Source organism: Pristiophorus japonicus, chromosome 24 (genome assembly GCF_044704955.1).
Source record: "Pristiophorus japonicus isolate sPriJap1 chromosome 24, sPriJap1.hap1, whole genome shotgun sequence".
Taxonomy (NCBI): Eukaryota; Metazoa; Chordata; class Chondrichthyes; family Pristiophoridae; genus Pristiophorus; species Pristiophorus japonicus.
Window position 1 is genome coordinate 13,931,692 of NC_092000.1, and position 17,486 is coordinate 13,949,177.

Here is a 17,486-nt window from a genome sequence, read left to right on the forward strand (position 1 = left end):
GACGAGACTCGAGGTGCTCAGCGCCCTCCCAGATGCTCTTCCTCCACCTAGGGCGGTCTTTGGCCAGGGACTCCCAGATGTCGGTGGGGATGCTGCATTTTTATCCAGGGTGACCCAGCTTCCAAAGCTCTCTGAGGCAGTGAATTCAACAGATTTACAACCCTCTGAGAGTAGAAGTTCCTCCTCAGCTCTGTTTTAAATGGGCGGCTCTTTATTCTGAGATTATGCCCCCGAGTTCTAGTCTCCCCTATGAAAGAGAACCGCTTACAACGCTTGCCCTTTCAACACTGGGTCTGGCCTCAGCAAAGGCCAACAGGAAGTCGCTTTACATAGGCAATGGAGGGTTACGCTGATAGAGTTGGATGAGGAAAGATGAGAGGAGGCTCGAGTGGAGCATTAACTCCGGCATGGACTGGTTGGGCTGAATGGCCTGTTTCTCATAAAATCATAGAGCTAGAGTTTCAGAAAAATCCTCCAGTGCCGGATTGCCACCCAAAATAGCGCTAAGATTTTAAAATTACCGTGGGCGAAAAATTCCACAAAAAAAGGAAGAAATTCCACCTGGCGGGGAAAAAATGGACCTTGCACCCTGATTCTCGGCGGAAAACGCGATCCTGGACCGATTGGGCGGAACTTAATCTAACTGGGCGGGACCCACTAAAATTTAGACCCAGGCTGCAGGTTGGGCCTAGGGAGGGGGGGAAATCACTAAAAATAATTTTTTCAAAATACAAAAAAATAATTAATAACAATACATTCTCAGGACCTTTTACACGTACTCGCTGAAAAAGAAACTCAAAGAAAACTTGAACTTAGCTTTTTTTTGCAGGCCTTCATACCTACCGCCCAGCTCGGGCTGGTTTCTCGTGGGCTGTTTTTTTTTTAACTTGCCGACAGGTCACCGCTGGGACAAAAGTCGGGTGGGGGCGGTTTTTGACGGTGCTCACCGACGGTCCGCTCCCCAGCCGTTTTTTGAAACCGCCAACGGAACTGTTTTCCGAAATTGCCACCGGTTGGTTTTCCACCCAAACCGACTGATATCGCCGAGATGCCGTGGAAAATCCAGCCCAAATTATAGCATGGCGGATTACATAGCATATACGGCACAGAAACACGTGACACACAAATTCGGGAAACGTTCCCGACTGTTTCCATTGGCGGAGGGGTCAACAAGCAGGGGGGGCATAGATTTAAACATAGAAATATAGAAACATAGAAACTAGGTGCAGGAGTAGGCCATTTGGCCCTTCGAGCCTGCACCACCATTCAATATGATCATGGCTGATCATGCAACTTCAGTACCCCATTCCTGCTTTCTCTCCATACCCCTTGATCCCTTTAGCCGTAAGGGCCATATCTAACTCCCTTTTGAATATATCTAACGAACTGGCCTCAACAACTTTCTGTGGTAGAGAATTCCACAGGTTCACAATTCTCTGAGTGAAGAAGTTTCTCCTCCTCTCGGTCCTAAATGGCTTGCCCCTTATCCTTAAACTGTGACCCCTGATTCTGGACTTCCCCAACATCGGAAACATTCTTCCTGCATCTAACCTGTCCAATCCCATCAGAATTTTATATGTTTCTATGAGATCCCCTCTCATTCTTCTAAAGTAATTGGTAGGAGGTTTAGAGGGGATTTGAGGAGAAATTCTTTCACCCAGAGGGTGGCGGGGGTCTGGAACTCACGGCTTGAAAGGATGGTAGAGGCAGAAATCCTCGCCACATTTAAAACGTACTTGGATGTGCACTTAAAGTGCGGTAACCTCCGGGGCTATGGACCAAGAGCTGGAATGTGGGATTAGACTGGATAGCTCTTTGTCGGCCGTCGCAGATACGATGGGCCGAATGGCCTCCTTCCGTGCTGTAAATTTCTATGGATTTGATAATTCTATGAGAAACGGGCAATTCGGCCCAACCAGTCCACGCCAGCTTATAAGCTCCATTTGAGCCTCCTCACGTCTTTTCTCATCTATCCATCTAATCCTCTATTCACTTCTCCCTCATATACTTGTCCAGCATCCCTGCCCTGCAAGGGAACATTCTGTTCACAGCGATGAAGCAATCAGAGATCCCCACACGTGCTTCGGAAAACATTGGGCACAGACGTGCAGCTTCCTGCAAACAGATCTGTCCACCAACCGGGTTCGCGGGCCAATCTTAAAAGGGCAACGAGCAAGTGTTGGGACTTCTGCTTCAGGCTTGACTCAATCTTGTCACATTGACTTCACTTACACATAGTGCAATGATGCATTCTTATACGATTTACGCTCTTGAATAATTCGCGTACCGAGGAATAAATATAGAAACATAGGAAATAGGTGCAGGAGTAGGCCATTTGGCCCTTCGAGCCTGCACCACCATTCGATAAGATCATGGTTGATCATTCCCCATTCCCTCAGTACCCCTTTCCTGCTTTCTCTCCATACCCCTTGATCCCTTGATCCCTTTAGCCGTGAGGGCCATATCTAACTCCAAATCTTGAATATATCCAAAGAACTGGCATCAACAACTCTCTGCGGCAGGGAATTCCACAGGTCAACAACTTTCTGTGTGAAGAAGTTTCTCCTCAGCTCAGCCCTAAATGGCCTACCCCTTATCCTAAGACTGTGTCCCCTGGTTCTGGACTTCCCCAACATCGGGAACAATCTACCCGCATCTAACCTGTCCCGACCCTTCAGAATCTTGTATGTTTCTATGACATCCCCTCTCATTCTTCTAAACTCCAGTGTGTAAAGGCCCAGTTGATCCAGTCTCTCCTCATATGTCAGTCCGGCCATCCCGGGAATCAGTCTGGTGAACCTTTGCTGCACTCCCTCAATAGCAAGAATGTCCTTCCTCAGATTAGGAGACCAAAACTGAACACAATATTCCAGGTGAGGCTCACCAAGGCCCTGTACAACTGCAGTAAGACCTCCCTGCTCCTATACTCAAATCCCCTAGCTATGAAGGCCAACATACCATTTGCCTTCTTTACTGCCTGCTGCACCTGTATGCCAACGTTCAATAACTGATGAACATGACACCCAGGTCTCGGTGCATCTCCGCTTTTCCTAATCTGCCACCATTCAGATAATATTCTGTCTTCGTGTTTTTGCCCCCAAAGTGGATAACTTCACATTTATCCACATTATACTGCATCTGCCATGCGTTTGCCCACTCACCTAATCTGTCTAAGTCACCCTGCAGCCTCTCGGCGTCCTCCTCACAGCTCACACCGCCACCCAGTTTAGTGTCATCTGCAAACTTGGAGATATTACACTCAATTCCTTCATCCAAATCATTGATGTATATTGTAAAGAACTGGGGTCCCAGCACTGAGCCCTGCGGCACTCCACTAGTCACTGCCTGCTATTCTGAAAAGGACCCGTTTATCCCGACTCTCTGCTTCCTGTCTGCCAACCAGTTCTCTATCCACATCAGTATATTACCCCCCAATACCATGTGTTTGATTTTGCACACCAATCTCTTGTGTGGGACCTTGTCAAAAGCCTTTTGAAAGTCCAAATACACCACATCCACTGGTTCTCCCATGTCCACTCTACTGGTTACATCCTCAAAAAATTCCAGAAGATTTGTCAAGCATGATTTCCCTTTCATAAATCCATGCTGACTTGGACCGATCCTGTCACTGCTTTCCAAATGCGCTGCTATTTCATCCTTAATAATTGATTCCAACATTTTCCCCACTACTGACGTCAGGCTAACCGGTCTATAATTACCTGCTTTCTCTCTCCCTCCTTTTTTAAAAAGTGGTGTTACATTAGCTACCCTCCAGTCCATAGGAACTGATCCTGAGTCGATAGACTGTTGGAAAATGATCACCAATGCATCCACTATTTCTAGGGCCACTTCCTTAAGTACTCTGGGATGCAGATTATCAGGCCCTGGGAATTTATCGGCCTTCAATCCCATCAATTTCCCTAACACAATTTACCGCCTAATAAGGATATCCTTCAGTTCCTCCTTCTCACTAGACCTTCGGTTCCCTAGTCCTTTCGGAAGGTTATTTGTGTCTTCCTTTGTGAAGACAGAACCAAAGTATTTGTTCAATTGGTCTGCCATTTCTTTGTTCCCCATTATAAATTCACCTGAATCCAACTGCAAGCGGCCTATGTTTGTCTTCACTAATCTTTTTCTCTTCACATATCTATAGAAGCTTTTGCAGTCAGTTTTTATGTTCTCGGCAAGCTTCTTCTCGTACTCTATTTTTCCCCTTTTAATTAAACCTTTTGTCCTCCTCTGCTGAATTCTAAATTTCTCCCAGTCCTCAGGTTTGCTGCTTTTTCTGGCCAATTTATATGCCTCTTCCTTGGATTTAATACTATCCTTAATTTCCCTTGTTAGCCACGGTTGAGCCACCTTCCCTGTTTTATTTTTACTCCAGACAGGGATGTGCAATTGCTGAAGTTCATCCATGTGATCTTTAAATGTTTGCCATTGCCTATCCACCGTCAACCCGTTAAGTATCATTTGACAGTCTATTCTAGCCAATTCACGCCTCAAACCATTGAAGTTACCTTTCCTTAAGTTCAGAAGCCTAGTTTCTGAATTAACTGTGTCACTCTCCATCCTAATAAAAAATTCTACCATGTTATGGGCACACTTCCCTAAGGGGTCTCGCACAACAAGATTGCTAATTAATGCTTTCTCATTACACATCACCCAGTCTAGGATGGCCAGCTCCCTGGTTGGTTCCTCGACATATTGGTCTAGAAAATCATCCCTATAGTACACTCCAGGAAATCCTCCTCCACCGCATTGCTACCAGTTTGGTTAGCCCAATCTATATGTAGATTAAAGTCACACATGATAACTGCTGTACCTTTATTGCATGTATCCCTTATTTCTTGTTTGATGCTGTCCCCAACCTTACTACTACTGTTTGGTGGTCTGTACATAACTCCCACTAGCGTTTTCTGCCCCTTGGTATTCAGCAGCTCCACCCATACCGATTCCACATCATCCAAGCTAATGTCCTTTCTTACTATTGCATTAATTTCCTCTTTAATCAGCAATGCCACCCCGCCTCCTTTTCCTTTCTGTCTATCCTTCCTAAATGTTGAATACCCCTGGATGTTGAGTTCCCAGCCTTGGTCACCCTGGAGCCATGTCTCCATGATGCCAAATACATCATACCTGTTAACTGCTATCTGCGCAGTTAATTCATCCACCTTATTCTGAATACTCGCATTGAGGCACAGAGCCTTCAGGCTTGTCTTTCTAACACACTTTGCCGCTTTAGAATTTTGCTGTAATGTGGCCCTTTTGCTTTTTGCCTTAGCTTTCTCTGCCCTCCACTTTTACTTTTCTTCTTTCTATCTTTTGCTTCTGCCCCCATTCTACTTCCCTCTGTCTCCCTGCATTGGTTCCCATCCCCCTGCCGTATTAGTTTAACCCCTCCTCAACAGCACTAGCAAACACCCCCTCTTAGGACATTGGTTCCGGTCCTGCCCAGGTGCAGACCGTCCAGTTTGTACTGGTCCCACCTCCCCCAGAACCGGTTCCAATGTCCCAGGAATTTGAATCCCTCCCTGCACCACTCCTCAAGCCACGTATTCATCTGAGCTATCCTGCGATTCCTACTCTGACTAGCACGTGGCACTGGTAACAATCCTGAGATTACTACTTTTGAGGTCCTACTTTTTAATTTAGCTTCTAGCTCCCTAAATTCGTCTTGTAGGACCTCATCCTTTTTTTTTTACCTATATCGTTGGTACCTATATGCACCACGACAACTAGCTGTTCACCCTTCCTTTTCAGAATATCATGTAGCCGCTCTGAGACATCCTTGACCCTTGCACCAGGGAGGGTGAAGTCTCGGTTGCGGCCACAGAAACGTCTGTCCATTCCCCTTACAATTGAATCCCCTACCACTATAGCTCTGCCACTCGTTTTCCTGCCCTCCTGTGCAGCAGAGCCACCCACGGTGCAATGAACTTGGCTGCTGCTGCCCTCCCCTCGTGAGTCATCCCCCTCAACAGTACCCAAAGCGGTGTATCTATTTTGCAGGGGGATGACCGCAGGGGACCCCTACACTACCTTCCTTGCACTGCTCTTCCTGTTGGTCTTCCATTCCCTATCTGGCTGTGTACCTTTTCCTGTGGTAAGACCAACTCACTAAACGTGCTATTCACGTCATTCTCAGCATCGTGCATGCTCCAGAGTGAATCCACCAGCAACTCCAGTGCTGCAATGCGGTCCGTCAAGAGCTGCAGCCGGATACACTTCCCGCACACGTAGTCGTCAGGGACACCGGAAGCGTCCCTGACTTCCCACATAGTACAGGAGGAGCATAACACGTGTCCGAGCTGTCCTGCCATGACTTAACCCCGAGATAAACTTAAATTGGCAACAACAATGCTAAATGTTACTTACTGATATAGAAAAGAAAAAGAAAAACTACTCACCAATCACCAGCCAATCACTTACCCCCTTGGCTGTGACGTCACCTTTCGATTCCTTTCTACTTTTTTGCCTTCTCTCCCTGCTGCAGCTGCACCGGCTCGCCTCTTGTAGGCCTCATCAACGTCCCGCTCCGCCTCCCGACACGATGCTGCTGCTCCCCGGTCTGACGGGCCTTTTGTAGGCCTCAGCGATCCCCCGCTCCGCTTCCCGACATGACGTTGCTGCTCCCCGGACTGATGGGCCTTTTGTAGGCCTCAGCGATCTCCCGCTCCGTCTCCCGACTCGACGCTGCTGCTCCCCGGACTGACGGGCCCTTTGTAGGCCTTAAAGAGTGCGTCTTCAATAAAGGTGACCGTCCAGTAGTGGGGCTGTAATTATCGTGAGTGGCGTTTGCCTTGCAAAGGCCCCCGGGCCAAGGTTCGATTTTGGAGAACATCTATTGTAATGTTCGCAACTGTGAGCATGCTAACAGGGGCTGCTCCTCAAATTCTAGCTCCTGATCTTTGGGCACCCTGTGCCGAGGGGGGCGGGCAGATCCGAGGGCCTCCTCGTAGGACTGCTCCTGGGCACGGCCAAGGGGGCCATCAGCCGGTCCAGGCAGCGGGCGGTCGAGAGGGTTGTTCAGCCCGACTGCCTGCCTCTCTTCCGCGGTTACATCCGAGCCAGGGTGTCCCTGGAGATGGAGCATGCGGTGTCCACCGGTACCCTCGCGGCCTTCCGCGAGAGGTGGGCGCCGGAGGGACTGGAGTGCATCATCACCCCCGGCAACCAAATTTTAATTTGATGTTTTGTCTAAAGTTTAATTTGTTTATTGTGCTGGTTTTAGTGCCACCCCCCAGCCCACCTTTTAGCCAGGGGGCACTTGTATAATTTGTGTTTTAGTGCCCCCCCAAAAAAAACACCAAAAAAACACCAAAAAAACAAGGGGGCACTTGATTGAAAGTGTTTGGTGTGTTTTCCCCCCCCCCCACATTAATCAGAGGGCACTTGATTTAATTGTTTCCTACAAAATAGTTGTAGAGCCGTTGCATTGTGAGTGGCTTAGCCAGTCACGTGATGTTCACAAGGCTCAATAAAACCCCAGCCAGTTGGGTCTAGGTCATCCACGATGAGGTATGCAGTTGTGAGCCTGGTGGATGAACTGGTAATGTGTCGTGTGATTGTTAAACCTTTGCTAATAAACCAACTAGTTCTGAATAGCAATGTGTTGCTGTGAATTCTTAAGCAAAGAACCCACGAAGCAGATACATTACAGCTGCATTTTGCCAGACATTGCTACCAAATAACTGCCAACACAATCTGGTGTCAAGTCCGCACAATGACGATGGTGTTTCCAATCGGTAATGTAACAATAGTTGGCAAAATGATCAGGAATCTGCTATTCCCATTGTGTTGGTGTCTTTACACTGGTCTCGCTCGGGGCCCCGTGTAATTTTGGAAATTCTGCAAGGAGATAAAACCTGTTTTATCCCACCCCGCCCCCACCTCTCTCTGTGTGGCTCTGCTGGTGTCTCCAAGGCAACCGAGGGGAGGGTGGATTGATGACACAGTTCCAGGCCTCCGTGAGTTGCGCTGAGAGAAAGGCTCCGGGGGTCCTTTCTCCTGTTTCCTTTCTCGTCTTGTATAGCGAGACACGATCTGCACCAACAGCTCGCCACAGCAGTACAAGTGAGATCAGGAACTCCATATATCGCTGCTCCCCTCTCCCCCCCGGGTCATACTCCTCTCTGGAAATGTGTGGGTTCCTAAAGTTCTTCCCAATTCTGCATTTTTTTCCCTTTAATTTGGACCAATCTACCACTCTGATCCCCTAAATCATAGAATAGAATCATACAACGGTTACAGCACGGAAGGCCATTCGGCCCGTCGAGTCCGTGCCGACTCTCAGCTAGTCCCACTCCTCCGCCCTTTCCCCGGAGCCCTGGAATTTTTTTTCCCTTCAGATACTGATCCAACTCCCCTTGTGAAGGATAAGATCGAGTCTGCCTCCACCACCCTCTCAGGCAGCGCATTCCAGATCCTAACCACTCGCTGCGTAAAAAAGCTTTTTCTTACATCGCCTTTGGTTCTTCTGCCAATCGCCTTAAATCTGTGTCCTCTGGTTCTCCAATGGGAACAGTTTCTCTCTCTCTACTCTGTCCAGACCCCCTCATGATTTTGAACACCTCGATCAAATCGCCTCTCAACCTTCTCTGCTCCACGGAGAACAACCCCAGCTTCTCCAGTCTGTCCATGTAACTGAAGTCTCTCGACCCTGGAGTCATTCTCGTAAATCGTTCCTGCACCCTCTCTCAGGCCTTCACATCCTTCCTAAAGTGCGGTGCCCAGAATTGGACACAGTACTCCAGTGGGGGCCGAACCAGTGTTTTATACAGGTTCATCATAATTTCCACACTTACTCTATACCCAATGTGCCACCCTGCTCCTATCCCAGTGCCCTTATAACTGGTGTGCCACCCTGCTCCTATCCCAGTGCCCTTATAACTGGTGTGCCACCCTGCTCCTATCCCAGTGCCCTTATAACTGGTGTGCCACCCTGCTCCTATCCCAGTGCCCTTATAACTGGTGTGCCACCCTGCTCCTATCCCAGTGCCCTTATAACTGGTGTGCCACCCTGCTCCTATCCCAGTGCCCTTATAACTGGTGTGCCACCCTGCTCCTATCCCAGTGCCCTTATAACTGGTGTGCCACCCCGCTCCTATCCCAGTGCCCTTATAACTGGTGTGCCACCCTGCTCCTATCCCAGTGCCCTTATAACTGGTGTGCCACCCTGCTCCTATCCCAGTGCCCTTATAACTGGTGTGCCACCCTGCTCCTATCCCAGTGCCCTTATAACTGGTGTGCCACCCCGCTCCTATCCCAGTGCCCTTATAATTGGTGTACCACCTTGTTCCTAGCCCAGTGTCCTTCAGCCATTGGATGCCAGCTGATGCCCCCAGTGCATGAAAGCTACCTCCAATGCCCAATCTGCCCTTCTTGTGGTGAAGTGACGTCGCTTGCCAGGCACACGATCTGGATCAAGACTCGATGTGTTGGCACCATCCCCGGCGCCCTGTGCCAGCTACGCGTGTCTCAAAACAAATGGCGCAAAGGTCGCCGGGCTGCTCGGCCGAGGGAGGCCACGAGGGTTCTCCTCACCTGGTCTGGTTCCTGCTATCACGGGCAGTGGGTGATGCGTGAATGCCATTCGCGAGGAGACACTTTGGGAGGGGGTCCCGCTGACAAACTCGTGCTTCGTCGACTTCTTCAAAGAAGTGGGTGATGTCATTCCTGTGGGGGGCGGGGGGTGGAGAGGGGGGGGGAAACAAATGATTGACACGTCAGAATTGAAGCCCCTTCAATCGCCGACCCACCGACTCATAACCATCAGGCCCAGTCAGCCAGGGTACCAAGCGCTGACTGAGACATGCAAGTATGAACAGCGGCCACCAGGAGTTTGGAACTCACAGCGTCCTGGTTGGTAATGATGGACAAGATGTCTGCGCTCTTCAAATTCTGGCCTCTTGAGCATCCCTGATTATAACTGATCAACCATTGGTGGACGTGCCTTCCGTTGCCTGGGCCCCAAGCTCTGGAACTCCCTCCCTAAACCTCTCCGCCTCTCTCTCCTCCTTTACAATGCTCCTTAAAACCTACCTCTTTGACCAAGCTTTTGTTCACTTGCCGTAACTGCTTCTTATGTGGCTCGGTGTCAAATTTATTTGTTTTGTCTCAAAACACTGCTGTGAAGCACCCTGGGATGTCTTAGGACGTTAAAGGTGCTATATAAATACAAGTGGTTGTTGTTGTTCTTGGGTCTACTAGGTTAACTTCTACCATTAGCAAAAATTTAGCCAGAAGGTTCACAAACCCACTGTACAGCATCTCGGTGTTCAAACTTCATCGAGGATCATAGGAACAGGAGGAGGCCATTCATCTCCTCGAGCCTGTTCCGCCATTCAATTAGATCATGGCTGATCTGTATCTCAACTCCATCTACCCACAATGCTTCCAATCCCCTTGTTCAACAAAAATGTATCAATCTCAGTTTTGGAAATTTCAATTGACCCCGAGTGTAGCAAAAAGTCCCAAGACACTTCACAGGAGCAATTACCAGACAAAATTTGACACCGAGCCACATAAAGAGATATTAGGACAGGTGACCAAAAGCTTGGTCAAAGAGGTAGGTTTTAAGGAGCGGCTTAATTGAGAGAGAGGCGGAGAGGTTAAGGGAGGGAATTCCAGAGTCGAGGACCTAGGCACGGCCCCCAATGGTGGAGCGATGAAAATCAGGTCAGAATTGGAGAAGCACGGAGATCTCGGAGGGTTGCAAGGCTGGAGGAGATTACAGACCATAAGGAGGGGCAAGGCCATGAAGGGATTGGAAATCAAGGATGAGAATTTTGAAATCGAGCCATTTCCGGACCGGGAGCCAATGTAGGTCAGCGAGCAGAGGGGCGATGGGTGAGCGGGACTTGATGCAAGTTAGGACACAGGCAGCAGCGTTTCAGAGGAATTCAAGGGTAGAATGTGGGGGGGGGGGGGGGTCAGCCAGGAGTGTGTTGGAATAGTCAAGTCTAGAGATAACAAAGGCATAGATGGGGGCTTCAGCAGCAGATGAGCTGAGGCAGAGGCAGAGATGGACGATGTTACGGAGGTGGAAATAGGCGGTCTTGGTGCGAAAGCTTAAATGGGCTGGGTAGTCTCCAGGTAAAGCAGATTGTGTATCGTCTCAGGAAGGAATGGGCTTGTCTGGCCAAAGAACCAGTCACATGTTTTTTCTATATTCTTAACTTATTATTCCATTTCCTTACTCTTTGTCCATCTCTCCTGCTCTCCCCTGATCTGCTTTGCTCTCTTTCCTCATGCTCTGTCTCTCTCTCTCTCTCTCTACTTCCATCTTTGTCTTTCCAGCTCTCATTCTTTCTTTCCTTGTTTCTGCCTCTCCGGGTAAGAAAGTAAGACGTGAGTTATATAACGCCTTTCACGACCACCGGACATCTCAAAGCATTTTACGTCACTGAAGTACTTTTGGAGGATAGTCACTGTTGTAATGTGGGAAACGCAGCAACCAATTTGTGCACAGCAAGCTCCCACAAACTGCAATGTGATAATGACCAGATAATCTGTTTTTTGTTATGTTGATTGAGGGATAAATATTGGCCCCAGGTTCATCGGGGGTTAAGTCCCCTGCTCTTCTTCGAAATAGTGCCGTGGGATCTTTTTACATCCACCTGAGAGGGCAGACGGGGCCTCGGTTTAACGTCTCATCCGAAAGACGGCACCTCCGACAGTGCAGCGCTCCCTCAGCACTGTACTGGGAGTGTGTAATGTATGCATGCCTGGTTTTACCTGCCACCAGGGGGAGCGACCGTCGGAGGTCATTGGGCCACGGACACACACGTGCAGCCCTGGTATATAAAGAAAGCCTCCATGTTTAATTCTCACTGGGAGAGCTAATAAAGTAGAGTCAAGTCGCACCTGATTGAGTTCACAGTACTAAGGCTACTGAGTTATTGCATATGCAACAGAGCATCAGCCTAGGTTTTTAATGCTCAAGTCCCTGGAGTGACTCAGAGGCGAGAGTGCTACCCACTGAGTCAGGGCTGGCACAGACAGGGAGATAGCTAGTGCAAAGTAAGAGTGCTACAAGGAGAATATCATGTAAAAATAATCTGTGCTGGAAATATGATCGCCAGTACGAATCTGCCCGTGATTGGTAGAATCTCCAAAAATATGCTACTTCTGGGAAAAGTGACATTTAATCCCTGCGTGTGGTTTACGGAGCAGTGGAAATAACAAGCCATTGGAATTTACCTCCTGGAACGCACCCAACGATCTACCTTTTATGGAAAAATAAAGTACTAACTTGCACATCAAAACCCTCAACCCTCCATGGAGAAACCCCTGGTGTGAACATGAATGAATGCAGAAATTGGGAATGGGCAGCTTAACTGTGCATCTGCCACGCGGGCGTGCAGACAGCCCATCCAACCGGCAAATGTCAGCCTTGGCTCAGTCGATAGCTCTCTGGCCTGAGACGCAAGGTCAGGGGCTCAGGTCCCACTCAAGCCAGAGACCCGAGCACATAAATCTAGGCGGTCACTCCCAGTGCAGTGCAGTGCTGAGGGAGCGCCGCCCTGTCGGAGGTGCCATCTTTCGGATGAGACCTTAAACAGAGGCCCCGCCTGCCCCCTCAGGCGGATGTAAAAGATCCTGCTACTCGTTCTCCCCAGGCTTACGGTCTCAAGACGTCCCCAAGCGCTTTACAGCCAATGAAGTACTTGTTGAAGTGTTGTCACTGATGTAATGTAAGAAACACAGAAGCCAAATTGCACATGGCAAGCTCCGACAAACAGCGATGTGATAATGACCAGATTACTTGCTGAGTCATGTTGGTTGAGGGATAAGTATTGGACAGCGGGGATAATTTTTCCCTGCTCATCTTCGAAATAGTGGCCATGGAATCTTTTACGTCCAGCTGAGAGGGCAGACGGGGCCTCGGTTTAACGTCTCATCCGACAGACAGCACCTCCGACAGTGCGGCACACCCTCAGCACTGCACTGGGAGAGTCAGCCTAGATTTATGTGCTCCAGTTCCTGGAGTGGGACTTGAACCCATGGGACCTTCTGACTGAGAGGTGAGAGTGCTGCCCACTGAGCCACAGCTGACACTTAAGTCCTCCAGCTATGAACCTATGTTGTGGGATAATGGCGCTGAAACACGTTCCTATGATATTCCTCCCTCCACTTCTTGTCAATGGGTCTCAACTTCGGTAACGCAGAGAGGAATTTCAAGATTAACAAGCGTCCATATACAGTACTGACGGGCATAAGTTCACGGCTGGAATTCTTAAGCAGAGTTCGAGCAGAGTTTGAAGGTCTGTGAGTTTATTACAATATATGTATGTGTTGGCAGTAAGGAATTTGGAATTTATCTTTTTATTATTTTTCGCTCTGTCCTTTGAGGACTGAATTTTCTCTGGCCAGACAGTCAGAACAATGAGTTTGAATTTAGCCAAGCGTGAGTGCAACAAGTGTTCCAATGTGCTTTATGCTAGGATATCGTTTTCATGTACAAAAGCAAAACACTGTGGATGCTGGAAATCTGAAATAAAAACAGAAAAAGCTGGAAATACTCAGCGGGTCAGGCAGCATCTGTAGAGAGAGAAACAGAGTTGACGTTTCAGGTCGGTGACCCTCTGTCAGAACTGGACACAGTTAGAGATGTAACCGGTTTTTAAGCAAGTGCAGAGGCAGGGAAAGGGGGGAGGGGAGGAAAGAACAAAAGGGAAGGTCTGTGATAGGGTGGAAGGCAGGAGAGATTAGAGAGACAAAAAGGATGATGGTGCGAGGCAAAAGGAGATGGTAATGGGACAAGTTAAGAAACAAAAGATGAATCTAGATAGAGTGTGAATGGAAAATGGCAGAATCATCAATGGCTGGCATGGGAAAGAGAACAAAACAGGAAAAAATATATAATAAAATAATAAATAAATAAAAATAGGGGCAGGGGTTACTGTTAAGTATGGAAGAACTTCACAAGACTGAGTACTGTGAGCTAAAACTGACGTGACCTTAGTCTCTTTAATATAACTCCAGAGTGCCTGGCAGACAACCTTTTATACTCCCTTGCACAAGGTGTGCAGGTGACCCTTGGGCCTCCAACAGTTGCGCCCTCTGGTGGCAAGTCTTACACAGTTACAATGTTTACATACAATGGTGCAGCAGGGAGGGATTCAAATTCCTGGGGCATTGGAACCGGTTCTGGGGGAGGTGGGACCAGTACAAACCGGACGGTCTGCACCTGGCCAGGACCGGAACCAATGTCCTAGGGGGAGTGTTTGCTAGTGCTGTTGGGGAGGAGTTAAACTAATATTGCAGGGGGATGGGAACCTATGCAGGGAGACAAAAATGAGGCAAAAGCAAAAGACAGAAAGGAGATGAGGAAAAGTGGAGGGCAGAGAAACCCAAGGCAAAGAACAAAAAGGGCCACTGTACAGCAAAATTCTAAAAGGACAAAGGGTGTTAAAAAAGCAAGCCTGAAGGCTTTGTGTCTTAATGCAAGGAGTATCCACAATAAGGTGGATGAATTAAGTGTGCAAATAGATGTTAACAAGTATGATGTGATTGGGATTACGGAGACGTGGCTCCAGGATGATCAGGGCTGGGAACTCAACATCCAAGGGTATTCAACATTCAGGAAGGATAGAATAAAAGGAAAAGGAGGTGGGGTAGCATTGCTGGTTAAAGAGGAGATTAATGCAATAGTTAGGAAAGACATTAGCTTGGATGATGTGGAATCTATATGGGTAGAGCTGCAGAACACTAAAGGGTAAAAAACGTTAGTGGGAGTTGTGTACAGACCTCCAAACAGTAGTAGTGATGTTGGGGAGGGCATCAAACAGGAAATTAGGAGTGCATGCAATAAAGGTGCAGCAGTTATAATGGGTGACTTTAATATGCACATAGATTGGGCTAGCCAAACTGGAAGCAATACGGTGGAGGAGGATTTCCTGGAGTGCATAAGGGATGGTTTTCTAGACCAATATGTTGAGGAACCAACTAGGGGGGAGGCCATCTTAGACTGGGTGTTGTGTAATGAGAGAGGATTAATTAACAATCTCATTGTGCGAGGCCCCTTGGGGAAGAGTGACCATAATATGGTGGAATTCTGCATTAGGATGGAGAATGAAACAGTTAATTCAGAGACCATGGTCCAGAACTTAAAGAAGGGTAACTTTGAAGGTATGAGGCGTGAATTGGCTAAGATAGATTGGCGAATGATACTTAAGGGGTTGGCTGTGGATGGGCAATGGCAGACATTTAGAGACCGCATGGATGAATTACAACAATTGTACATTCCTGTCTGGCGCAAAAATAAAAAAGGGAAGGTGGCTCAACCGTGGCTATCTAGGGAAATCAGGGATAGTATTAAAGCCAAGGAAGTGGCATACAAATTGGCCAGAAATAGCAGCGAACCTGGGGAGTGGGAGAAATTTAGAACTCAGCAGAGGAGGACAAAGGGTTTGATTAGGGCAGGGAAAATGGAATACGAGAAGAAGCTTGCAGGGAACATTAAGGCGGATTGCAAAAGTTTCTATAGGTATGTAAAGAGAAAAAGGTTAGTAAAGACAAACGTAGGTCCCCTGCAGTCAGAATCAGGGGAAGTCATAACGGGGAACAAAGAAATGGCAGACCAATTGAACAAGTACTTTGGTTCAGTATTCACTAAGGAGGACACAAACAACCTTCCGGATATAAAAGGGGTCAGAGGGTCTAGTAAGGAGGAGGAACTGAGGGAAATCTTTATTAGTCGGGAAATTGTGTTGGGATTGAAGGCCGATAAATCCCCAGGGCCTGATGGACTGCATCCCAGAGTACTTAAGGAGGTGGCCTTGGAAATAGCGGATGCATTGACAGTCATTTTCCAACATTCCATTGACTCTGGATCAGTTCCTATCGAGTGGAGGGTAGCCAATGTAACCCCACTTTCTAAAAAAGGAGGGAGAGAGAAAGCAGGGAATTATAGACCGGTCAGCCTGACCTCAGTAGTGGGTAAAATGATGGAATCAATTATTAAGGATGTCATAGCAGCGCATTTGGAAAATGGTGACATGATAGGTCCAAGTCAGCATGGGTTTGTGAAAGGGAGATCATGCTTGACAAATCTTCTGGAATTTTTTGAGGATGTTTCCAGTAAAATGGACAAAGGAGAACCAGTTGATGTGGTATATTTGGACTTTCAGAAGGCTTTCGACAAGGTCCCACACAGGAGATTAATGTGCAAAGTTAAAGCACATGGGATTGGGGGTAGTGTGCTGACGTGGATTGAGAACTGGTTGTCAGACAGGAAGCAAAGAGTAGGAGTAAATGGATACTTTTCAGAATGGCAGGCAGTGACTAGTGGGGTACCGCAAGGTTCTGTGCTGGGGCCCCAGCTGTTTATATTGTACATTAATGATTTAGACGAGGGGATTAAATGTAGTATCTCCAAATTTGCGGATAACACTAAGTTGGGTGGCAGTGTGAGCTGCGAGGAGGATGCTATGAGGCTGCAGAGCGACTTGGATAGGTTAGGTGAGTGGGCAAATGCGTGGCAGATGAAGTATAATATGGATAAATGTGAGGTTATCCACTTTGGTGGTAAAAACAGAGAGACAGACTATTATCTGAATGGTGACAGATTAGGAAGGGGGAAGGTGTAGCGAGACCTGGGTGTCATGGTACATCAGTCATTGAAGGTTAGCATGCAGGTACAGCAGGCGGTTAAGAAAGCAAATGGCATGTTGGCCTTCATAGTGAGGGGATTTGAGTACAGGGGCAGGGAGGTGTTGCTACAGTTGTATAGGGCCTTGGTGAGGCCACACCTGGAGTATTGTGTACAGTTTTGGTCTCCTAACTTGAGGAAGGACGTTCTTGCTATTGAGGGAGTGCAGCGAAGATTCACCAGATTGATTCCCGGGATGGTGGGACTGACCTATCAAGAAAGACTGGATCAACTGGGCTTGTATTCACTGGAGTTCAGAAGAGTGAGAGGGGACCTCATAGAAACGTTTAAAATTCTGACGGGTTTGGACAGGTTGGATGCAGGAAGAATGTTCCCAATGTTGGGGAAGTCAAGAACCAGGGGTCACAGTCTAAGGATAAGGGGTAAGCCATTTAGGACCGAGATGAGGAGAAACTTCTTCACCCAGAGAGTGGTGAACCTGTGGAATTCTCTACCACAGAAAGTAGTTGAGGCCAATTCACTAAATATATTCAAAAGGGAGTTAGATGAAGTCCTTACTACTCGGGGGATCAAGGGGTATGGCGAGAAAGCAGGAAGGGGGTACTGAAGTTTCATGTTCAGCCATGAACTCATTGAATGGCGGTGCAGACTAGAAGGGCTGAATGACCTGCTCCTGCACCTATTTTCTATGTTTCTATGTTTCCAACAGGTACGGTCTGAAATTGTTGAACTCGATGTTGAGTCCAGAAGGCTGCAAAGTGCCTCAATGAAAGATGAGGTGCTGTTCCTCGAGCTTACGCATTGGAGCAGTGTAGGAGGCCGAGGACGGAGATTTCAGAGTGGGAGTGGGACGGGGAATTAAAGCGACAGG

At 48.0% G+C, this 17,486-nt stretch overlaps 1 protein-coding gene across 4 annotated transcripts in view; it reads right to left on the reverse strand.

Moving 5' to 3' along the window:
• Positions 1–17,486, reverse strand: part of nfixb (nuclear factor I/Xb) — a 506,036-nt gene that overhangs the window by 71,590 nt on the left and 416,960 nt on the right. For all 4 annotated transcript variants that reach the window (XM_070867267.1, XM_070867268.1, XM_070867270.1 and 1 more), the window contains one exon: positions 9,544–9,675. In XM_070867267.1, coding sequence (XP_070723368.1) covers positions 9,544–9,675 — 132 coding nt within the window. The remainder of the gene's footprint in view (positions 1–9,543; positions 9,676–17,486) is intronic.